Here is a 26436-nt window from a genome sequence, read left to right on the forward strand (position 1 = left end):
AAAAAATTATGTGCAGGACCTTCTGATGCTGAAGCATTTCGAGCCCCAGAAACTACTTTCAAATGGTTGGAAAAACAAGCTGTGTGTGATAGCATGAATTTACTACAGTTAAAATGAGTTCGTGGTGTAGCAATAATGAAGAGAAAAAAATCTTAATAAACATAGATTTTTATTGATTTCATTAAGTTTAATTTGTTTTTGTTGTTTTGGGGAAGCACTTAACATTATGTATTACCATAGAAAGAGTACCATGTCACAATGTTCCTAAAAGATAACCATACATGGGTGACATAGGTCATCTTTCTATAGTTAATAATACAAAAATCACTTTTCTTCATTCATTCAGTTATTCAGATTTTTTAGTATCCAAATGATTTATGACAAAAATTAGTCCAGTTAGTCGAGTCTCCACTGTAATCTTTTCCTGCCACTCAAAATCAACTAAATTTGTTTTCTCCCCAATATGGTTAATATTGCCTGCTCAATAATACATTCATTGCAAACTGGCAGTTTAAGAATTTTATATTTAGCACAGTGCAGTTAGTCAAACTCAAATATCAGTTAATGTAATTTGTAATTCATTTTGTTCTGATATTAGCTTATTTGTGAAGTAAATTCTGAATGGTTACCAACTGTCACAAGGGTGATGGCCCTCATTTGAGAAGAACTCTGGGATTAATGTGTTTCTTAAATACTTTAGTTGGGTCATTAATAGCATATCAGTTGACATTTTTATTTGCAGTAATTCATGTAACAGTTTGCATACAGCAGGACATAGTAGTTAAAATATGTTGCACAAGTATGCTGCATTTTTAATTGCACTGCATATAGTAAAACTGTGTGTGTGTTTATTTATTTATTTGCAGCAACATGTCAATCAGGATACAGGTTGGGACATCCCTGCTTCACCTGAACCAGGTGTTAAAGATGGTGCTCCTGTCTGGAAGCCAAATGTCAACAATGGTAAATTATTTGACTTTTAGACTCTATCTTATATGTATAACATGATTGTGCAATATAAAAAGTATTTGACACTCTATAACCAGGTATTAAATCCAATCTAATGTATTGTATCATATTTTTACATTATGTCTCTTATGGGATGAAGAGACTAGACAAAAATTTTGGGAGAGAGGGTTTAAATTTCTAACTTTTGAAATTTCTGCAGGGAAGAGGAGTGCTGCTGAGGAGGAAAAATTTTTAATATTATTTATGCTGATACATTCAACTCTTACGCTACTAAGGCAACGTTTTTTGCTTTCTGTATTGGATTGTTCTGTGTACTTTCTTCTCTTATTGCAAAGCTCACTATCAACTTTTTGATTCGGGGACCGTAATTCTCCTCATTTCACATGAGATTAATAATTTATTTTTCTGAGCAAGGTACTACTTTGTTGGCTGATTGTTTTATGAATTATTTTGACTGTTTTGTTTCTATTGCATTGCATAATGTGTGTGTGTGTGTGTGTGTGTGTGTGTGTGTGTGTGTGTGTGTGTGTGATTATCTGACTGAAGTAGAATTGCTTCAAATGTATGTCAACTAATCTATTTCCTGAATAACTTAAAACTTTGTTATTAGTTTTACAAAAAAAAAAAAAAAAAAAAAAAAAAAAAAAAAAAAAAAAAAAAAAAAAAAGTGCCATCATTGTGGGGTACATACAGGTAAATATTTGTGCATTATAAGCTCATACTGTAACTGCCAACCTTGATAACTAACAACTTCAAAGTGAGAAATGATCCAAGGGGCTGAATCTGTGTTATGTGAGATACTGTGAGGCATGTTCAGAAATTGAGAGTACTCAGTTGTTTAAAAATTGCATTTATGAACAACTTACAAATTCACAGATATACATCTAACAACATTTTTTGAAGTAACTGCCTTTGTTTTTACTATGTATTGTGAACCAAGGGATGAACTTCTTGATACCCCCATCAAGAAAGTATTCCAGTGCCCCACAAGCTCATTGTTTGGCAGCACTCTGAACCTCATCAGTTGTTGAAAACCCTTTTTCGCTCGTAAACAACTTCAGAGAGGTGGTAAGATAAAAGTCTGAAAGTGCTGCATCAAGGCTGGGGGGGGGGGGGGGGTGATGTCCCTACTGAATGAATCCAAGAATTGCTTTATGGTGTTGGGATGCCCATTGGCATGCAAAAAGCACACACTGTTCATTTATGTTCTCCTTCTTATGTTCTATATTGCCCTCAGATTTCACAGTACTGTGCAGCATTAATTGTTTTCCCATTGGGCAAAAATTCACTGAGGAAAATCCCTTTATGGACAGTAAAGAAATAGGTCATAATTTTTCAGGCTGCAACAATGGTTTTGAATTTTTTGGTGTTGCTGAGGAAGGATGTTGCCACTTTGATTGTGTTTTCTTCTCAGGGGAGTAGTGGACCACTCATGTTTCATTATCAGTGACTGTAGAATAAAATAACAGTTCACTTTTCACTTCAAAGTGCCGGAGAAATTCCCATTAAGATGCAATTTTATTGATCTTGTGTTGATCTGTGAGCTGCTTTGATACCCATTTTGCTCACTGTTTGGAAAACGTAGGGTGTTGGGGATGACTTCATGCAGAAGAGACATGGAGATTTTGGGAAACATTGAGTTTATCCTTATGAAAGTCAATGGACTGCCACCACTAGTTCTATCTTTGCTATTGAGTGAGGTGGCGCAGTGGTTAGCTTGCTGGACTTGCATTCATTCGGGGGAGGGGGGGGGGGGGGGGGGGCACAAGAGGGACATCATCTCAAATCCGCATTCAACCATTCAGGTTTAGATTTTCTGTGCTTTTCTTCAATTGCTCCAGGCAAATGACAAATGTTGTGATGGTTCGTATATTTTTCTGTGAAAGGACATATCCGATTTCCTTCCCCATTCTTGAAACAGTCCAAGCTTGTACTTCATCTCCCACTTCATCAGCCTTGATTGAAGGCTGCCCAGTCCTTCATTCATCATGAACATCTATTCTGCGAGTATTAAACTCACAATACCACTTGACACATTAATATGATTTATCACTCCACCACCATAAACGGTTTTGATTTCATAAAAAACCTGGAAAGGTGCATTTTCCTTTGCAAGAAGAAACCGGATTACACTCCTCACCAACAATCAGCAGTTTTCGGAACACACACAATTATTTTAACTTTGGACTACAACAACAGATTTCAATCAGTTGAGACAAATGACCTGCATTCTACTGCCAACACCTTATCCTTAACACAGTGCTGTCAACTCCTTTCAAAACAATCTCTTCGATTGTTAGAGGCTCGATGCTGTTACTATCTGAGCATACCTTGTAGATTATATACAAGGATTTCAGAACCTTCCTATACTTTCTGTTGTGTAAAGCTTAATTATGCAGGAGTGATGGACTGTTACAGCCTGCATCACATAGGAAGGCACTTGCGTGCATAGAGCAGCAGGAGGAGATTAGTGTTTAACGTCCCGTCGACAACGAGGTCATTAGAGATGGAGCACAAGCTCTGATTAGGGAAGGATTGGGAAGGAAATTGGCCGTGCCCTTGCAAAGGAACCATCCCGGCATTTGCTTGAAGCGATCTAGGGAAATCACTGAAAACGTAAATCAGAATGGCTGGATGCGGGATACAACAGACGTCCTTCTGAATGCAAGTCCAGTGTGCTAACCACTGTGAAACCTCGCTCGGTGTGCGCATAGAGGCTGAGTGCTAAGGAAGTGCGGAGGGGATGAAGTCTGCGCATCTTTGGCGGCAGAGAGCGGGCTGACAGAAGTCCATGTTACCATACTGTGTTGCTGTGGACAAAAATTAGAGTAATTTGTCTGTGGTACATCGTATTAAGTGTTCAGATCTATGAAGGCAATAATAAATTTTTAAAACTGATGTAGGTCAATCTTCATGAGAGAGAATTTACTGCACATCTTGATGACATTACGTCAACAGCTCCACAGCTTTGCAGAGGCATAAAACACAATTTTTCTCAAAATGACAATCGGTTAACAACAAGGTCATTGAAACTGTTTGCAATAGTCATTTATTGCAATTTTAACTGTATTATATGTAAAAATGTAATACACAGCAAAATTAACTTCAAACACAAACCGAAATCATTATATTTGCTTGACAACTGTTTCTACTCCATAGAATTTTTTGAAAATATATATAATGCGTTTTTATTGGTGTGTTGGACTTCAGTTAAGTTTAATTACTGTGCGTAAAAAAGAATTACTAGTAGAAAAGACCAGCACAAAAGACAGTTGTAGAAATGTTTAGTATGTTGTTATAATTTTCACTGTCAACAGGTATTATTCGGGTAAGTTAACTTGTTCGACATTACAGTGAAAGACCACATGTACAATCCATTGAACAAGCAAGCAGTTAAGTCTTCTGCGAATAACTTGAGGAAATGCTTACCAGTAACGTTGAAAACCGTTAATATCTCGACAGGTAAACTTCCCTACCATTTTCAGGCATTTTCCAATTTGTAACTTAAAAAGACAGGGGTTACATGTGGAAATAAAGAGTTTCTGACCAATTCATCTGGCCACTTTCTCTTATATTATTAGAGCATACAACATGTTGGGAAGGGCGTAACTTCTCCTCTATAGTCTGCATACTTCATTGGATACAAATTTCTAAAAAATAAAGGGTAGGAAGCTCTCATATACTATCTACGCAATGTAGATGTTGGAATCCACATTTTGTTTACCATGAGTCACGAAAACTAAGAAATATTATTACTTTAATTTGTTCCAAAGTCTACATTGTAATACTATCATCACTGCTATCTGAGTCTCTGCCTGAATCATCTGAGTGAAAATTTACGATGATGGATTCAAGGCTTGTGTCGGTCTTCACTTCCGTATTAAAGTCTTCTTCCTAAAGCTTTCCAGCCCACACTGAAGAGAGGGATGATTGTTTATTCATGCGTGCCTGTTGTGTGTGTGTGTGTGTGTGTGTGTGTGTGTGTGTGTGTTCCAAAGCCTTTTGCCTTAGCACAAATTAGTTCCATGGGATTATAATGTCAAAAATCAAACTATGGAAAATCCAGGATGGAATGTAACAATAATATGAAAAGGAAAGTTGCTACGCACCATATAGTGAAGATGCTGAGTCATAGATAGACACAGCAAAAAGACTGTCGCAAATAAGCTTCTGGCCAACAAGACCTTTGTCGAAAATAGATGACACGCCCCCTGCCTCCCTCCACACACACACACACACACACACACACACACACACACAGAGAGAGAGAGAGAGAGAGAGAGAGAGAGAGAGACACTCTGGCAGCTGAAGCCAGAAGCCGGAGTGTCTTCAGCTGCCAGAGATTGCATTCATGTGTGTGGGTTGTGTTTGAATATGTGTGTGTGTGATCTATTTTCAACAAAGGGCTTGTTGGCTGAAAGCTTATTTGTAACACTCTTTGTTGTACCTATATGCACTCAGCATCTCTGCTGTATGGATTATACTGTTGGTGATACTTGGGTAAATGCAAAACTGTGTGACCATATTCACATGCAAGAAAGTCAAGTTTGTACATTCTATCGTGTGACTTGTATAAATTAATGACCTGCAGGAATTTTGGTGTTTGTACTTGGTGTTTTCTGTGTAATAACTAAATGCTAACAGGCATGGTACGTTACAGTGACCAACTTCGAAGGGAGCTATGGCAAGAATTGCTTAGTGAACCACTACATCGAACTGACAACATTCATTTCTGAATGGTAGTCACTACTGTTCGTCTTACACCTGAATATATGTTCACTCTCAGGAACAAAACCAGAAGAAGATCTAACATTCAAAATATGAATATATTAGAAAGAAACATTCCACATGGGAAAAATATATTTAAAAAAGATGCTGTGACTCAGAATCATTCCACGAATACCTGCTGGAAAATAAGACATGGCCCTAGCTGTTGTAAAGTCCTCGTAGGAGTAAGTCTGTGAATAATTATTTTGAATGTTACATTAAAAAAATATGCTGTGTCTTACCAAACGAGAAAGCACTGGTAGATCGACACAATGACACACACACACACACACACACACACACACACACACACACACACACAAATTTCAAGCTTTCGCAACCTACGGTTGCTTCATCAGGAAAGAGGGAAGGAGAGGGAAAGACGAAAGGACGTGGGTTTTAAGGGAGAGGGTAAGGAGTCATTCCAATCCCGGGAGCGGAAAGACTTACCTTAGGGGGTAAAGGGACAATACCTGTCCCTTTCGTCTTTCCCTCTCCTTCCCTCTTTCTTGATGAAACAACCATGGGTTGCGAAAGCTTGAAATTTGTGTGTGTGTTTGTGTGTTTTTTTATTGTGTCTATCTACCAGTGCTTTCACGTTTGGTAAGTTACAGCATCTTTTTTTAATATAACATTCAAAATAATTATTCAAGGACTTATTCCTATTAGGACTATACAACTGCTAGGGCCATGTCTCATTTTCCAGCATGTATTCGTGGAATGATTCTGATTCAACCAGGCTTTATCTAGGTAACACATTCTTGAACTACCGCCATCTCTTGTATCGTACATTATAAGGAATGTGGTTTACGCTGCTCCTGTGTCACTTTCTTCAACTAGAAACTCTCTCGTTAACTTATTTGAAACCAATGTTGTCTAAAATTCTTTACATTGACCAAGTGCTACCTTTGCAGCCAATTTTTTCATTCACAATTGTAACAAATTTTTGTGATGTCAGTTATTAACCATTCACACGAAGCTCTTTGAAGCAGCGCTGTCAAAAGAATCCTTTTGTGTTAAAATTTTCTCACAATTTTGATGCTTTTAGATGACATGAAACCAACTTTCCCTAAGCTTGCAATACAATAGCTGTGTCACTTTTGTTTAAAAGTCTCTTCACAGTTCTCTTGCCAACACCACATGCTTCTGTAGTGTCTTCAAATGTCGGTAGTTGAGTTCAGATTCCAAATTCATATTTGAAAAAGTTACAAATGCGACAAATAATCACCCTAGCCTGCTTGTGAAGATTTCTCATTATTGCCATCACGTAACTTCTATTTTTAATCACACTAAAACATTAACAGATACAACGATTACATGGCAACCCGATTGTTGAAAATTTGCTAAACTGTCTCCATGTGTCCATGTTCTGACAGTTTGTGCCAGGTATAATTTTCATTATGTCTTAAATGCTTTTTTAATGTAACCTTTGCGATTTTAGCAGAACAAATGTAGATAATAAAGTGAGATTGAAACAAAATGTGAGAGAAACATTCATTCCACCTCTAACGGCATGCTGTAGAAACCATTTGTTTTTGCCTCTCTGCCTACAGTTTAGATGTTGTAAGTATTTTTCAGGGAACAATTCAGTGCACATAGTTTTATTAGGCATATTTCCTTGTACCAACAATCAGTAACAATATAAATTGCTCTTCGTGATGTGTTGTACAGAGATACAGATTTTCAAATTTCTAAATATGGCATAATATGAAACCAAGCCACATGCAAGCTGTTCGTGTTCCTGGCTCGACTGCATTGCTATGTAATTCTGCACTTCTGCAGGTTCCCCACTTCCCACTCAGACAGCATGGCATTTTAGCATGACACACACACACACACACACACACACACACACACACACAGAGAGAGAGAGAGAGAGAGAGAGAGAGAGAGAGAGAGAGAGCTCCACATGCATGATTACTTCATATCCATCCCTGATTTAGGTGTAGTAGTGCTTTAATGTCCACTGGTCATTCCTAGTTTGTTTTTCTATGATTTCTTTCCCAAATTTGGCAACATCCTGTTAGATTTACTCTCCTGTTCTTGTGTGACTTGATCTACATTGTGTCTGTCAAGAGTTGTCATTTATTGCGGGTGCTGAGCTGAGCATGCAAACAGTTCGAAGACTGTGTACAGTCACACAGTCAAAATTGATTTTATTTTGTGGAGAACTTCTACCTGTGCATGTAGTTAATTTGTTACCTTTTGTTGTTAGTAAATTAGACTCATTTATGAGTCTTCTTCTTTCACTCTTTATGTTATTAAGCTTATTGTATCTATTAAATTATATTCTGCCTATCTGAAGAGTAAATTATCAGTGTTACCATCACAATAAACAGTGCACTTTTTTTAAGTGTGGTGGAATTTGTACAGTTGCGTTCTCCATGACCTGCATCATTTTTGTTCGCTGTGGCTTTCAAGTTTTTTATGATGTTAGCAATTATTAAAAATTGTAATCTTATTATAGGGACAGACCTCTGGGAAGCAAATCTGCGCAATGGTGGTCAGCCACCACCCTCGCAGGCTGTTCAAAAGACACCATGGGGCCATACACCGAGTAGCAACATCGGAGGCACATGGGGTGAGGACGATGATGTGGCAGATAGTTCAAATGTGTGGACCGGTGTCCCTACAGCTCCCCCTGGCCCAGGCCCCACGGCATCAGCGTCTCAGTGGGGTGGACCTGCAGCTCCTGGTGCGGCGGCAGCAGCTGCAGCTGCTGCAGCAGCCGTTTGGGGTGGTCAGTACTGCACATGTGCATTGCTGTTCTGCGTAAGATAATTATTCTGATGGATTCTATTCTAAAGAATAGTTTTTTTAATGGTCGTGTTTCCTCTTGTAAAATATGTTCTTGAATTCACACTTTCATGGAATTTTTTTGAAGAGTATGAGATGTTGTGTTTAGTATTAACATACACAATATGACTGACAGAGGGCAGAGTTTTTGAGTATACTGAATTGTTAACAAAACTGTTGGTTTTTATTGAATTTTGTGTCATGCAGGGGGAAAGCACTACTGATTTGTAAATTCTTACTTTCAGGTGGAATGTTAGGCCCACGAGAGCATATGCATGGTGTCGTTGAGGGGGGATTGCGTGGAGATGTAGGGGTGAGGGACATTCGGGGCGTGGGTGAGATGAGAGCTGCGACTGGAGTGGGAGTGGGGGATCCTCGCCGCTTGAACGGTAGTGGTGTTGGTGTCGGGGCAGGAGGTGACACGAGTGCTATGTGGGCAGCACACCCCACAGCAAGTGCTCCACATCATGGTGCTGCACAACACCACACTGGGCAACCGTCACAGGCGAAGATGGTGCCACCTACAGTCCCTACAGCAGGTCTGTTCCAACGTCGTAAATTTTAGTGGAAAATATGTCAATCTTTTTTTTCCCACCTCATAGGTATTTGAAAAATGACATGTTTCAATTAACTGACCATCATGAGGTTCTTAATACCATTTACGGTATCGTATTAGGTCAATATAAACTCGTTGAAGGCCAATAATAAAACCACGAATTTGTCACTGTTGTCACACCAACAATTGGCGTTAATGCTGTGAACGATTGCATACCGCAAAGAGCCAACTCTGTGGTATGCATCTGTTCGCAGCCTTAACACCAAGTACTCATGTGATACGGAAGAGTGCATTGCCTAGCACAGTTAACATATGGGCAATTTAATTTATATTAATATGTGTTTATCATTTGACGTCAATGATTTTATATTTGTATGATGCTGTAATTGCTTTTAAGGATTTGATGATGGTCAGTAAACTGAAACTGGTTGTTTAAATAAAGATTTTATCAGCAGCTCAGGGTGGAAATAATGAAATTTTTCTGGTGTCAATGTTTCTAAACTTTGTTCAAGACGGCGCACGATGGAGTCTGCCATTGGGTGGTGTGTACCATCAGTGGCTCAGACTTGAATGTTCCGTCAAATAGTGTAAAATACCAACTAGAAAAATCTGCCATATAGCTGAAAATTTAAATAATGGAAATTTAACATACTTTAATTGAAAACAGTAGTAGTACTTGTATTTCACCTGAAAATTATAAACATAACTAACAAAATTGCAGTACTAAAAACAATGCAGTTTTGTATTATAAACTTAACTGAACATTAAATTATAAACATAATTAACAAAAAGTTGTTTGTAAAAACACAATACTTCACTGTTGTAAACTTAATGTATTGTTTGTTTGCTATACAATTTTTCAAAGCATTTCAGGGTGCTGGCTGGCCCTCACGGTGATTGCAGTAAATTGCCACCCTTATAGCTTTCCTAGAGGAATAATCACCACCCCTTGTTTTTACTTCTTGCGGGCTCTTTATATGATTCAAGGAAATGTGAAACTCTTTTTGTAGGTGTTTGCTTTTCAGTATACATTTGTTCAGTGTGGTGAATGTTGATCTAAAGATGACCAATGCTTTGTTCTCTAAAGTGTAGACTATTGTATGTTTATTATCCCATCTATGATTTATATACCACATATTTATTATGCAATTCCCATTTATTAATTGTATAACAAGTTTTATATACCATTTAACAGTTTCCCACAAACAACTGTAGAAAGGATAACTGCTGTAAAGCCATTGTACAACTGTCATTCAAGCAGTTTGAGGATATTAAGCACAGTTGTCAAGCGTGTCAGCTGTAGCAAACCATCTTGAGAATGAGCAGTATTCATTGGGGATATATTGGAAAGCATGAGGGTGTTACACATTGAGGAAAGAGGGGGGTTGGTATCAAATTCAGTGGAGGTAAAGATTTATTGTGCCTTGAAAGAGGAGCGTGTCGGTGTTTTAAATGAGAGGACGGAAGTACCTAAAGGTCATTTTTGGGCACACTTTAGTGATACCCTCCTTAAGAAGCAGCCACCAACACATTTTCCGTAGTGATATAAATTTTTGCATGCTGTTTTCATTCAGATTGCAGCTTAGAGGTGGTTTTAAGTTAGAATGAGTCAGGACCAGACAGGCATTTCTCAAAGATCTTATGACAGGCAGTATTATCAGTAGTATCATTGGTGCAGAGCATTAGGCTTTAAGTAAATATCTTTGTTGGTAGGTGATGGCAGCGAATTTGTTTTGCAACTGTACCTCGGGAATGGTGGATGCACTGGTTTGTGATTTTTTATGGTTTGAGTTGACAATGCATGCTTGCAGCTTGTTTTGAAGTTGTAATGAGACCTAATGTCTGGTTTCCTTGTTTTTAGCACTTGTGGGATAATGTTCTCCTAAAACATGTTGTGGCAATAATCACACGATTGACGACTGGGCTGAATACCCTCAACTATAAGATGATGTCACTTGATCGGATAAATCAGCACCCTTTTTTTGCTTATTATATTATTCATTTATTAAAGGCAGCATCAGGCTTGTATTTTACTTTTTTCCCTGTGAAGAATTGCACATGCTTGACTCTTGAATGTAGTTAGCCTACACTTGTCACTTCATCTCAAAAATTTAATACTGCTATGATTTTCAAGCATCATTATGTCACCCAGTTTTTGTTTTGCAATGGTGACAAATTTTTTGTTTGTTTTTAAAGTTCCACAATTTTTTTTCCAAGAGATGTTCAGCCAAAGAGACACTCATGTATTAACTATGTATAAATAATATATGTCACTCAAATAATAATGCCTGTACTAATCTAATTACCACATCCTGCAAATGTGTTTTCTCACTTGTCATTGCATTTTTTTTTCCGGCATAAATGTCAATTTTACAAGTGTAAGCTCCAAGAAAACACAATTCATATACTTTTATACCACGCTTATGTTGCATGCCTGAAATATATTTGTGGAAACTGTGACGTTCTCCATGAAACTATATTTTCATTGACAACAATGTTATTGCCAGGCATACCAGCATTGTTGATAGTATCAAAAATTGCTTCAACAGTATTTAGAAATTTATTCAATCACTCTTCAGTTTTAGCTGTGGTATTGTCCAAAAAATGTAAAAATTTCAGTATGCATAAAAAGATAACATTCATGGTGTCTTTTATGCATGTGTTTGTATACTTGTTATTTTTAGACCAGTGGTTGCTTTCCACCTGTGATAAGCAGTATGTCAATAAAAGTATTCATTTTGCCTCCCATAATAAGCTGCAGTGCCTGTTGGTGTCCTCTGCTACTAGGTAAAGAATTTATTCATTGTACAGCATATTTATTTGCTCCTTCAGATATCATTCCTAATATCTTTATTCAATCAAGAATAATATCTATAAAGAAAAAGTGTAATTGCAGTCAACATTTTCAGTTACCAGTTCCTCTTCTTCCAAATACTCATTTGTTATTATTTTTTTTTCCCTTATTTGCTGCCGTTCCTTATCTTCACCATCTTCCCCTGACAATGAATGACACTTGGAGTCTTCTTCCTCCATGGTAGATTTGTTTATTTCAGTAAAGAAAGTCACTTGATAGCTCAGGGTGAATTGGTACAAATATAATTACAGAAGTAACGGCAAATACATAAAGTACACTTGGTTTTGATGTCTCATTAAAATGTTCGTTCATTAACAGTATCTCTGGCAACACTTGAGAGTAATGGTTTGAACAATACGCTCATCGTGTCGTGCACATGCCTTAATTGGACCGTTTATTGTAAAGGTGATGTAAGCCGATTTGTTTTATTTATTTCTTTTTATTATTTTTAGTGGATTTACTTCACTTTCAATATAAAATATTACTATATTAAAATAGTAGCATAGGGCATTTGAGTATGACTGCCATCCCAAGGCAAGAAACAAGAAAAGCAGTGCCGTCAGATGACGATAAGCATGAATAATCCCCACAGCGAGGGGAAAGTTATCTGTACCGACTTGAACGTGTTAAAGTTGCAAAATTACTTTTTAATATGGTGTTGATCAACAGATGGTGAAATGTTTGATGGATTAAAGTGCAGTGTGTTTAATGTTTGAAGTTGCTTATCCTAATTTGGTTCTCATTGTCATTGTTAGTCTTTCTATAGTTGATTTTTCTGAGCAGCCTCTGGTTTTCTCTGAATATTCCCTTTTCTACTGGTGTTGCTATGATAGGAACAGCAAATAACTTTTACAAACCCCACTGTTGGACTTCTTTCAGGCGTAAACCAGTGGGCTGGCCCACCCCCAAAAGATCTCACTTTGGGAAGCAGTGTGGGTGTCACCAAACCATCAGGTTGGGAAGAACCGTCTCCTCCAGCACAACGCCGTAATCTGCCAAACTACGATGATGGAACATCATTCTGGGGCAGCCAATCTAGTCGCATTGGTATGTTAAACAGCAGTGAATTCTAATGTAATCTAATACAACATCCAGCACATTAGTGTGGCTACTGCCTAGGTTCGATGTTAGTGTGCAAGAATCATTTGCAGGTGGCAGTGAAGGGTGTATAAAGCGTGCAGTTGTCATAATATGGAAACACAGTGATTGGCACTGGAGTTGAAGGACATGGTCATCTGATTTCATGCTAAGGATGAAGCAATTCCAGAATGGTTACGTTTAGAAACTGGTTGCATGCCGCTGTGATTGAAGTATACCGTGCATTGATTCGATCCGAAACCAGTGCAAAGGCAGCTGTGATGCACCACGAGCCATAGATGACAAGGATGAATGACAGCTGTGGATATGTGTATCGGCTAATAGATGCGCAGGTGTTGAGCAGCTGACCATCAGGTGAACCAAGGGGCTACCAACAGTGTCTCCTCAATGACCATTCAACAATGGCACTATGTACGGATCTCCACAGCAGGCACCTGGTTCATGTACCCATGCTGACTGCTGTTCTTTGGTGACGAAGGCAGGAATTTGCACACCAATACTGCAACTGGTTTTCCACTGAGTGCGACAGGTTGCCTGAGTAGATGAATCGTATTAATGCTCCATCAAACAGTTGACTGTTGACAGTTGTGACGTGGAACACCTGAAGGCAGACATCCTGCAAGAATTGTCAGAAGGGTCCAGGCAGGAAGGCATAATCAGGGTGATCTTGTTATTCTGGAAGGCACAGTGCATCAACACAAGTATGCATCTATCTTTGGGGTCTGTGTCCACCCCTACATGCAGTTTGGTTTTCCGATGGCGTCTACCAGTAGGATAACATGTGAGACAGCTTACAGTGTATGTGCACAGTTCAAAGAGTACCAGGATGATCTTGCCATACTCCCGTCACCACCAATCTCCCCAGCTATAAACCCAATCGAGAATCTGTGGGACTACATCGATCAGGCTGTTCGCACCATTGACTCTAGACTGAGAAACCTAGTGCAGGCGGTGATAGCAGTGGAGTATGCTTGGATGTGAATCTGTCAGTAGGTTCTGGAACCTTTATATTCACTATCTTCCTCCATGTCTCACAGCAGTCGGAGGAAATCCTCTCTGGCTTCCGGCGGCTATCTGATTTGGTGAAGACTGCCAGTCTCACTAGCGGGATGAAAGCAGAGCTCACCATCTGCAGCATCATCAACAGGACTGACTGCGGACCGGGCTGCAGATTCCTCGACTTGCGCCATAGGGTGGTGGTGTTTCGGGTTCCGTTGGATAGGTCAGGAGTCCACTACACACACCAGGCGGCTACACGGGTAGCAGAGGTTGTGTGGCATGGACTGGGTGGTTTTTTAGGTTAGATGGCCTCTGGCAAGACCAGAAAGGGCAACAGCCTCAAATGGTGCGGGGCAAAGTCAGGACATGCGGGGACCAAGCAGCAGTCTGTATTGTAATTGTAAACTGTCGAAGCTGCGTTGGTAAAGTACCGGAACTTCAAGCGCTGATTGAAAGCACCGAAGCTGAAATCGTTATAGGTACGGAAAGCTGGATGAAGCCAGAAATAAATTCTGCCAAAATTTTTACAAAGGCACAGATGGTGTTTAGAAAGGATAGATTGCATGCAATCGGGGTGGCGTGTTTGTCGTTGTTAGTAGTAGTTTATCCTGTAGTGAAATAGAAGTGGATAGTTCCTGTAAATTATTATGGGTGGAGGTTATACTCAACAACCAAGCTAGGTTAATAATTGGCTCCTTTTACCAACCTCCTGACTCAGCAGCATTAGTGGCAGAACAACTGAGAGAAAATCTGGAACACATTACACACAAATTTCCTCAGCATGTTATAGTCTTAGGTGGAGATTTCAATTTACCAGATATAGACTGGGACACTCAGATGTTTAGGGCGGGTGGTAGGGACAGAGCATCAAGTGACATTATAAGGAGTGCACTATCCAAAAATTACCTCCAGCAATTAAACAGAGAAGCGACTCGTGGAGATAACATCTTGGACCTACTGATAACAAACAGACCCGAGCTTTTCGACTCCGTAAGCGCAGAACAGGGAATCAGTGATCATAAGGCGTTACAGCATCCCTGAATATGGAAATAAATAGGAATATAAAAAAAGGGGGAAGGTTTATCTGTTTAGCAAGAGTAATAGGAGGCAGATTTCAGACTACCTAACAGATCAAAACGAAAATTTATGTTCTGACACTGACAGTGTTGAGTGTTTATGGAAAAAGTTCAAGGCAATCGTAAAATGCATTTTAGACAGGTACCTGCTGAGTAAAACTGTGAGGGACACGAAAAACCCACCGTGTTTCAACAACAAAGTTTGGAAACTACTGCGAAAGCAAAGAGAGTTTCACTGCAAGTTTAAATGCATCCAAAACCTCTCACACAAACAGAAGCTAAACGATGTCAAAGTTAGCGCAAGGAGGGCTATGTGTGAAGCGTTCAGTGAATTCGAAAGTAAAATTCTATGTACTGACTTGACAGAAAATCCTAGGAAGTTCTGGTCTTATGTTAAATCAGTAAGTGGATCGAAACAGCATATCCAGACCCTCTGGGATGATGATGGCATTGAAACAGAGGATGACACGCGTAAAGCTGAAATACTAAACACCTTTTTCCAAAGCTGTTTCACAGAGGAAGACCACACAGCAGTTCCTTCTCTAAACCCTCACACGAACGAAAAAGTGGCTGACATCGAAATAAGTGTCAAAGGAATAGAAAAGCTACTGAAATCACTCGACAGAGGAAAGTCCACTGGACCTGACGGGATACCAATTAGATTCTACACAGAGTACGCGAAAGAACTTTTCCCCCTTCTAACAGCCGTGTACCGCAAGTCTCTAGAGGAACGGAAGGTTCCAAATGATTGGAAAAGAGCACAGGTAGTTCCAGTTTTCAAGAAGGGTCATCGAGCAGATACGCAAAACTATAGGCCTATATCTCTGACATCGATCTGTTGTAGAAATTTAGACCATGTTTTTTGCTCGCGTATCATGTCATTTCTGGAAACCCAGAATCTACTCTGTAGGAATCAACATGGATTCCGGAAACAGCAATCGTGTGAGACCCAACTCGCTTTATTTGTTCATGAGACCCAGAAAATATTAGATACAGGCTCCGCGGTAGATGCCATTTTCCTTGACTTCTGAAAGGCATTAGATACAGTTCCACACTGTCGCCAGATAAACAAAGAAAGAGCCTACGGAATATCAGACCAGCTGTGTGGTTGGATTGAAGAGTTTTTAGCAAACAGAACACAGCATGTTGTTCTCAATGGAGAGAAGTCTACAGATGTTACAGTAATCTCAGGTGTGCCACAGGGGAGTGTTATGGGACCATTGCTTTTCACAATATATATAGATGACCTAGTAGATAGTGTCGGAAGTTCCATGCGGCTTTTCGTGATGATGCTGCAGTATACAGAGAAGTTGCAGCATTAGAAAACGCCAGCGAAATGCAGGAAGATCTGCAGCGGATAGGCACTTGGTACAGGGAGTGGCAACTGACCCTAAACATAGACAAATGTAATGTATTGTGAATACATAGAAAGAAGGATCCTTTATTGTATGATTATATGATAGCAGAACAAACACTGGTAGCAGTTACTTTTGTAAAATATCTGGGAGTGTGCCTGTGGAACGATTTGAAGTGAAGTGGAATGATCATATAAAATTAATTGTTGGTAAGGCGGGTACCAGGTTGAGAATCATTTGGAGAGTCCTTAGGAGGTGGCTTACAAAACACTCGTTCGACCTATTCTTGAGTATTGCTCATCTGTGTGGGAACCGTACCAGGTCGGGTTGACAGAGGAGATAGAGAAGATCCAAAGAAGAGCGGTGCATTTTGTCATAGGGTTATTTGGTAAGCGTGATAGCGTTACGGAGATCTATAGCAAAATCAAGAGGCAGACTCTGCAAGAGAGGCGCTATGCATCGTGGTGTAGCTTGCTGTCCAGGTTTCGAGAGGGTGCGTTTCTGGATGAGGTATCGAATATATTGCTTCCCCTATACTTATACCTCCCAAGGAGATCACAAATGTAAAATTAGAGAGATTCGAGCACGCACGGAGGCTTTCTGGCAGTCGTCCTCCCTGCAAACCATACGCGACTGGAACGGGAAAGGGAGGTAATGACAGTGGCACGTAAGGTGCCCTCTGCCACACACCATTGGGTGAGTATAAATGTAGATGTAGTCTGCATTGGAAAAGATGGTTATTCAGGCAATTGACAGGTAGTCACATTAGTGTGACTGGACAGTGTAATATATGTATAATTTTTAAAATGAGAGAGAAGCAGCTGAACATCAAACTAGATTAGCTGTAAGGCAGTATTAAAGTGTCCTTACACGAGTGTGTTTGTGTATGTGAAAAAGGTTATAGTACCACTCTAAGATACACTATCTGCAGACATGGAAAATAGAGTCAGCATTATTTAGACGTGCTATTTACAAAAGCTGCATTCCTCAGGCAATAATAAAAAAAAAAAAAATATGTTAAGGGAGAAATGAAAATACACCAATAAAAATGGATCTTAAATAAAACATCTAATGTAGAGTCTAAGATTCTTTAACAACTTTGATCCAGTATTATATAAAAGAATACATTAGATATAAGGTATATATCCCAGGGCAAATTGTACTTTGGGTACGTAGTTCATAATGGGATTGTTCATGGTAGTCAGTTTGTGTGATGGACAACAATCATTGGCATGTACACACAGGTTTGCACTTCTGAAACAAACTTTAAATTTGTGTATGTAATTATGATGTGTAGACACTGGCGGTGGAACTGTCATGAAGTTCGCAATACACTCACAAAGCAAATTTCTGTCCCCTGTGGCAGTAATCAGCAGCAGCTGTTTTGGCTATGTGTCTGTTTATATCTTTTTCCAGTGCTCTATATTGTGCAACATCTCAGTAGAATGTGCAGGTAATCTGTGTTACTTACAACTGCAATAATGTGGTAAATTCCTGCGATAAAATGTAGCTTTTGCTTACCCTATCTCATGTCCCACAGACCTACAGTAGCTAAGTGATGTTAAGTATTCATGTTTATGCAAACATGGTTAATTTCCACTAATTGTGGATAGATGCCAAGTGATGGTCTAACAGCTGAAATGCAGATTATGGGTGAAAAATAAACTTTGTAAGTTCATTGTTGTAACTGGCAGCAGTTTATAACAAATCGTTCATTATTTTATTTCATGAAAAACTGCTTTTGTGCACAAAGCAGCCACCACACATCAAGGGAAATGATTTAAGGTTGTTTGCTGTAGATACTGCAAATTCACAGTGTGCTATGTTTCCTGGTTTATTAGTCTATGTAAACTCCGTCCATTTATTTTAAACAAAAAATACACATTTATGTTAACAGGTAAGGTGTCCCATTGGAAGGAAATGCCAACTCCAAATGTTGGGCGAGGAAGCATGCCATGTCCTCCAGGCATGCCACAAAACAGACTTCCAGGAAACACATCTGGAGGAGCAAAACCTGATGGTACACCAATTTGGGCCCAACCAGGAAGGTGAGTGCTGTGATTGGATCTACAGGCAGCAATGCTTTAGGCAGTAATTTACTACAGTATCAAGTGAGTTTGTAACTCAGCGTGTTAGGAGAAAATTATTTATCCCTGGGATCTACTAAAATAAATGGTTAATTTAGTTTGAACCAGTAGAGGGAAAAGTAGATCACCCCAACCAACTTTCCAGTGACGCACCACTGGACATCTCTGAACAAAACGTATTTATTACATTTCAGTAATAGTCAGCCTAATAGTAAATACACTACAGCAGTCCCTTCGTGATTCCTTGGATATGTTTCATCTCTGCTACCCCCCCCCCCTCCCCCCACGCATCTCCCTTTTCATTCTCTGCCCCCCTCCCCCTCTCGTGCTCTAGCCCCCTCCCTCTCTTCGTGTTCTGCCCCTTTCCTCTTTCTTTCTTTCTATCTATCTTTCTTTCTTTGCACTACCCCCTCCCTCCCTCTCCTATTCTCTACACCCCCTCCCTCCTTCACTCTCCCATTCTCTATACCCCCCTCCCTCCTTCACTCTCCCATTCTCTGTGGCCCCCCCCCCTCACTCCCTCTTCCGTTCTCTGTGCCCCCCCTCACTCCCTCTCCCGTTCTCTGTGCCCCCCCCTCACTCCCTCTCCTGTTCTCTGTGCCCCCCTCACTCCCTCACCCATTCTCTATGCTCCCCCTCTCTCCCTCTCTCTCCCATTCCCTATGCTCTCTCCTCCCTCCCTCCCTCTCCCATTCCCTATGCTCTCTCTTCCCTCCCTCCCTCCCTCTCCCATTCCCTATGCTCTCTCTTCCCTCCCTCCCTCCCTCTCCCATTCCCTATGCTCTCTCTTCCCTCCCTCCCTCCCTCCCTCCCTCCCTCCCTCCCTCCCTCCCTCCCTCCCTCCCTCTCCCATTCCCTATGCTCTCTCCTCTCCCATTCCCTATGCTCTCTCCTCCCTTCCTCATTCTCTATGCTGTCCCCCCTCCCTTCCTCCCTCATTCTCAATGCCTCCCCTCTCTCCCATTCACTGCCCTCCCCCTTCTGTCCCTCATTCTCTGCCCTTCTCCCTCCGTCTCCCATTCTCCATCCATCCTCCCTCTCCCTACCATTATCTGCCTTTCGATCCAGACCCTTTCCCTCCTGGCTTCCGCCTGCTATTGTATGGTATGAATGTCATTTCATTTTTATTTTTCGAAAGTCATGTAGTTTTTCTTCTCCGAAGTAGTGTTAAGCCTCTGACCTCCACACTCACTTACTAAAAAATCTGCGATAAAAATATCAGTTCTAAACATGTAGCTCAAGTTAGAAAGTCATAGAATACAGTTGATGACTTACTTCACCCACCTAACTGTACATTCTACCGTATTTACTCGAATCTAAGCCACACTTTTTTTCCGGTTTTTGTAATCCAAAAACCCGCCTGCGGCTTAGAATCGAGTGCAAAGCAAGCGGAAGTTCTGAAAAATGTTGATAGGTGCCGCCACAACTAACTTCTGCAGTCGAATATATGTAGCGCTACACAAGCATGCTTTGTGGGCACAAAGATAAATACTGGCGCCAAAACCTCTGCATCAGTAAATAAATTTTAAAAAAAAAAGGGTAGAAGACGAGCTTTTTTTTTTTCTTCGCCCCGAGTTTCGACCACTGCATTTTCATACATTATCCAACGAAGTAAATACAAATTCCGTATTGTTCATCTTCGAATGTAGCAGAATTTCAGTGTACTACGAAAATCCGACTGGCAAGACTGTTAGGGATGTTTGTCAATATGGCCAACTCTACGTTCCGAGTTTTTTCCTACCTGTGAGAAGAGATGGTTCCTAATAGGAACCTGATGAAATGTGAATCACATGCAGTATTCTCTTCACCATAAGAATAATACGAATATAAACATTTTGCCATGTATTCTTTCGTGTTTGCTGCTATCTCATTTAAATCCTGTCTGCGTAATAAACTACGAAACTAGAGTGAGACAACAGCAAACGCGGAAGAATATACGTATCGTGTCATGTTTATATTCGCATTATTCTTATGCCTAATAGTGATACAGTCAGAAATGAAGCACGGCAACTGACTAGATTTTAAATGTAAGATGACTAATTTCTGTGCAGAATTTGATGTACTAAAGAAGCGGCCGCAAAGATTGTCAAACGGAGGAAAATTTTCGCAAAACTCTCGTTCAGAACATGTTCTATCATACGCATGTTCTATCATACACATTTGGTTCTTTTTGGTCATTATCAAAGAAAGCAGCAGTGTAAGTAACAACAAATAGCAGTCTCTTGCCATTGTTTCGCTAATGAGACGATTCCTCTTTTTTTTTTTTTAAGCGGCGGTAGAGCGCACAAAAGCAAGTCATGCCGTGGGCGCTGACAGGCCATAACACGCACTATCAAAATGCGACAAACAATGCATTACACAGTACAGTAATGCATTTTCAGCTTAGAGTGACGTAAACACCTATAACAAAGAAAACGGCACTTATCAGATCAAAGCAAAATAAGCAATCGATTCAAACCAGACAAAGCACGTGAAAAAGGAAGGGTACCCGTATAAATACGGACGGAGCGCCTGACGCATAGCAATGGCTACCTGGTAAAGCTTAACTGCTAAGCTTACGACTCGAACCAAACTACTGTAGCTGTATCGTCTTTCATTCGACCTAAATTGTGTCTCATATTACAATGGACCAACTTTGTTTCGATTTGGAGGTGCGGCCTAAAACTTTTCTCTCCCCTTGAATTTCGAGTCTCAGATTTCAGGTGCGGCTTAGATTCGGAAATTTTTTTTTCCTTTATTTCGAGTCTCATTTTTCAGGTGCGGCTTAGATTCGAGTGCAGCTTAGATTCGAGTAAATACGGTATTTCCGTTTAACTCAACAGAATGACGTTGTTTTCAACTAATGCTTGTCTTCTTACAAACAGTTTTTCTTACTAGAATGGTTGCAAATAGCTACAATTTACTGTATGCAGAGACATTCATTAAATATTAAATAGGCTTACACATTTGTCAGTAGATACAGAGAGTGGAGAACTTGGTTCAGGTGTGACTGATACCAAATTGTACATAATCACTCTTCACTGTCCAGAAACCTTAGCATTGCAATTAGCAACAAATATGTATGAATCCATACTTAATGACATATTTGAGGGGAAGTCATAAAGTTCAGATAACACTTCAAAAAAATGGTTTTTTCCATATAAAAAGGGGGGGGGGGGGACATCGTCAGTTGTGGTACATATTGAATTTCCCACACTAATTACCGTAACATAATGTTGTAGCCCTTCCGCACTTTATCATTGGGTTGTGACAAATAATTAACTACATAACTTCCCCCGAAGTGATAATTAGAACATTGACTGACCCTAATACAAAATAATAGTGCATTTATCATCACATAGGACAGACCTCACTCAGTGAAACTTGTATACAACAGTTGTTGGTTGTTAGTCATGATGAAATTGAAATATGCAAATCTTGAACCATCTTATTGTTACCAACTTCACTAATTTGAATCTGGTTAATAGTGATAATGCACTTATAATTATGGGCTATAACAGTCTGGAAGTTCAAGCTCTTGACTGGATTCCACTAAGAACTGTTGTTAAGAGTTAACGAAAAGGATAAGAACTGGTGCCATTGTGGATTCTAGTCCACTGTCTGAACCCACCATGAACATATTTTGTGATAATTAGCTCTCCTGCACTTAAAACTGTGTATATATTGTATGACTCTTTTACTGGGAATAGTGGAAATGTTATTTGAGCAGAGAGATCGAAGACTGCCTTGAATACTTGAACCATGAAGTTTTAAAGGTTTACATGCAAATAAATAAACTTCCTGCAGAAGGATGTAAGTGTCTCCTGCTAAATTCTGAAAAGTGGGCATACACTTTTACCAAGAGAACAAAAAATTAAACTTTCCATGAATGATTGTGTGGACAGTTGAAACACTAAACATACACAAAAACAATTTTTATGTGTTGGCTTCACAAATAATGCCGTTATGCAATTTTGTAATGTGGCAGTTGAGATTTGAATTGGTGATATACTGTGATGAATATTGCTGACATATATGAGATATTTAAACTGTTTAATCCACTTGTACATGTTTCTGCACCTCAAACACTATTTACTATAGTATTTCTGCATTCTCAAGTTAATGTCAAACAGTTTCATATTTTCACTGAATACATATATCATTTTTGAATGTTGCTCGCCTGATATATGTGAGAATATGTGACATTTTGAAATACGTAACACAATTTGTTTGCTTTAACTTCTATCACACTGTTGACTGTTTTAATTTTTAAATTTTATTTTTGAAGGATGCTAATATGACTCGCATGAAGCTCTGTATAACAATATTCAATTATTATACTACTCATGCCATTTACCTTGTATGTAAACTGGCTCCTACTAACTAGAAATTTGGAAATTAGTTTCAAGTATCAGAGAGGCATTCATTGTCTTTTGTTATTTACCTTTCAGAGATTTCTGTAATATTTGTTGGACTCCTTCTGTGTGTAATTATTTTTTATTGAAGAGTTCATTTCTAGTCATTACCACAGCCTGAATTATTTGTATTTTGCAGCAAAAGTCTATGAACTGTCATTTTGCTAATTACAGAAATGGGTCGTGGGGTGATACCACTCATGATGCAAGTAATGCTGGCTGGGGTGATGAATCAAAGGTTGCTGCCAGCATTAATTCTTGGAATGAGCCACCTCTCACTCCAACTTCTTGGGCTGGACCGAAAGCAAAGAATCCTCTCAATCCAGGTGGCTGGATGGATGGTGATATGGACACAAGTTCTTGGGGGCATCCTCCAAAACAGGTGAGAAAATTTGATCCCATAGCAACTTGTATGAGGCTACTATGCAGCTTGCATAATTGTGAATGTTGATGTTGTTGTGGTCTTCAGTCCTGAGACTGGTTTGATGCAGCTCTCCATGCTACTCTATTCTGTGCAAGCTTCTTCATCTCACAGTACCTACTGCAACCTACATCCTTCTGAATCTGCTTAGTGTATTGATCTCTTGGTCTCCCTCTACGATTTTTACCCTCCACGCTGCCCTCCAATGCTAAATTTGTGATCCCTTGATGCCTCAAAACATGTCCTACCAACCGATCCCTTCTTCTAGTCAAGTTGTGCCACAAACTTCTCTTCTCCCCAATCCTATTCAATACCTCCTCATTAGTTACGTGATCTACCCACCTTATGTTCAGCATTCTTCTGTAGCACCACATTTCGAAAGCTTCTATTCTCTTCTTGTCCAAACTGGTTATCATCCATGTTTCACTTCCATACATGGCTACACTCCATACAAATACTTTCAGAAACGACTTCCTGACACTTAAATCTATACTCGATGTTAAGAAATTTCTCTTCTTCAGAAACGATTTCCTTGCCATTGCCAGTCTACATTTTATATCCTCTCTACTTGAGAAATCAGGGCTTGCACAGAAAAATTTAAGAGCTCGTTTTTCCCGCACGCCGTTCGAAAGTGGAACGGTAGAGAGACAGCTTGAAGGTAGTTCATTGAACCTTCTGCCAGGCACTTTATTGTGAATAGCAGAGTAATCACGTAGATGTAGATGTTGTTCTAGGTGACTATCTTTGTTGCATTACATTCACATGTTTTTCCATTTTGGGGCAGGATTGTGCCTTTTTTTATGCAGGTAAATATTTGGTAACGGATTTGAAAGCTGAAGCTGTTGGTTGAATGAAGTTGTAGTCTGAATAGATATAGATAAGAGTGGTAGAATACCCTTTATTTTATAAATTCAAAGCTTTGGTGTCCATTACGGGGAAGACATTTAACGTAACATCAGAGTCTCGGTAAAGGGCAAAATATGTGTCATTTTGAGGCCGAGACCTCAACAAATAAACATCCAGAATTATATGTAAAACTTCATGCCCGATTTAAAGTGTGTGCTGGACTGTGATTTGTTGTCTTCCGCAGATGAGCACTTGCCTGTGAAGTCCCAAGTCCATCACACAGTTTTAATCTCCCTGAAAGTTTCAAATCAGTGTCCACTCCACTGTGAACTGAAAATTTATCATAGATCCAGAAATATGTTGTCCAGAACATGCCTCACTTTGAGACCATATAATGTTGCACCATCTTGTTTCAAAATAATAAATGCTGTGGACTAGTTACAGTATCATAGACAACACCAATAACTGAAGACGATTTGTACTATCAGAATGTTTTCTGGAGAAAAAAAAAGATTCAGTGATGAGACCAGCCATTAAAGCATATGAATTCGAATCTAGCATATGGGTTTGCTGAGCATCAGATTTGGGCTTTGAGTGTTGGCTGTCCAAATACACAAACAGTTTTTTCAATAATAAACACACAATATTTACGAAGTATTCATTTTCCTCCAAACATAAACAATATTCGCAGCAAATGATGTGTGTTCTGATCTATTGTCTGTTTTAAATACAATCAGTAATTACTGTCAAACATTTCATGTGTGAAAGACAAACATAAAGCACTGAATACAATTTGGAATACGATTTGTACTATCATCAGACTGGCAATAGTTACTTAGTTTCTGGATATTGTTTGCTGTGCGTTTGTGAAATACCATTTAGAACACATTGTTACGTTCTGTTTCTGTGGTCACTACGTCTGTGGTTTTTTTTCCCCTCCACCGTATGTTGTGTGTGTGTGTGTGTGTGTGTGTGTGTGTGTGTGTGTGTGTGTGTGTGTGTGTGTATTTATTTATCTATTTGTTTATTTTTCAGGGTCCAAAGCAATTAACGAGAGATATTGTGTGGTCCAGTAGACAGTTCAAACTACTGTCAGAGTTGGGATTCAAGGTATGGCACACTTCATTGTGTTGATTTGAGTAAATAGACATAAAGATAACTATTGTGCTTGGGTGCTGGCAGAGATTCATATATTTCGCTCAGCGTCTTTTAGTATCTCTCACATTTTCTTGGTCTTCAAAGAGACAGCAGCTATTAAGTAGAGAGATAACTTTAATGCATTTCAGATGACTTCATTTTACAGTAGTGAGAATGGTGGAATGTTTAACCAGAAGCATCTGTATGTAACATACGATCTCCTTGTTGTTCCTCATGTAATTGGGTATTAAATCTGCTACCTGTGTACCTTATGTTTTTTATATCTCAGTAATGCAACAGTGACAGTGGCACCAACATCGAGGGTGGGGGGTGGCACTACCAACAACTGACATCTGCTGAAGATGGCCGATCTTTTCAAACCAGTACACCAGTATGTGCACAGTCTTTGTATTTAGTACAAGAAAGTAGTAGTTTGTGGCATCCTGAGGGTGAGAAAGATAATAACTGGGATATATCTCTGAATATGTGCTCTGAAATTTCTCTTTCATTGGAGGTAACAGATTTCAAACAACATAAAAACAGGGTGTTTACAACCCGGGACAACCGGGAAATGTAGGAAAAAACCTGGGAATTTTTTCATCTGGGAGAAAACCGGGAAAAACCCGGGAATTTTTAGGAATAACAGGAATTTTTCGGAATTCCGGGAATTTTTCATTGTTTTAGCTTTCAGTTAAATTTTTGTAATTTTAGCTGGTAACGATTGGTTCTCTAGCAAAGATTGTTACTGTATCCTGCTACTGGATAATGATACTGCAGCAATAAAATATAAATGAGAGTAAAAAAATAAAACTTTAGTGGCAAAGGAAATGCGCAATTTACAACAACAAAACACCGAGCACGCACAAGTGTCCACAAATAGCAAAAATATATCAAAGGCTGTAGGGTGAAGACTACGTAATTCTTCGTAACAATAAACTGCTTGCTATGAGCATAACGTCACAACTGTTCACATTAGGTTTGTTTGACCAGTTGCCAGCGGGCTGATGCGGATGTGCAGTTGACTCGCGTATGAGCAGTACCTTCTCCTGCTTCCCACTACTGGAAGTGTGGCTGTTAGCTG

General features: G+C 39.5%; 1 protein-coding gene across 2 annotated transcripts in view; it reads left to right on the forward strand.

Moving 5' to 3' along the window:
* LOC126236371 (protein Gawky) overlaps positions 1-26436 on the forward strand; it is a 274769-nt gene that overhangs the window by 137300 nt on the left and 111033 nt on the right. For both annotated transcript variants that reach the window (XM_049945615.1, XM_049945616.1), the window contains 7 exons: positions 867-963; positions 8204-8476; positions 8778-9071; positions 12822-12989; positions 18368-18518; positions 23126-23333; positions 25254-25328. In XM_049945615.1, the coding sequence (XP_049801572.1) occupies positions 867-963; positions 8204-8476; positions 8778-9071; positions 12822-12989; positions 18368-18518; positions 23126-23333; positions 25254-25328 (1266 nt within the window). The remainder of the gene's footprint in view (positions 1-866; positions 964-8203; positions 8477-8777; positions 9072-12821; positions 12990-18367; positions 18519-23125; positions 23334-25253; positions 25329-26436) is intronic.

The sequence above is a fragment of the Schistocerca nitens genome, chromosome 2, assembly GCF_023898315.1.
Source record: "Schistocerca nitens isolate TAMUIC-IGC-003100 chromosome 2, iqSchNite1.1, whole genome shotgun sequence".
NCBI classification, from domain to species: domain Eukaryota; kingdom Metazoa; phylum Arthropoda; class Insecta; order Orthoptera; family Acrididae; genus Schistocerca; species Schistocerca nitens.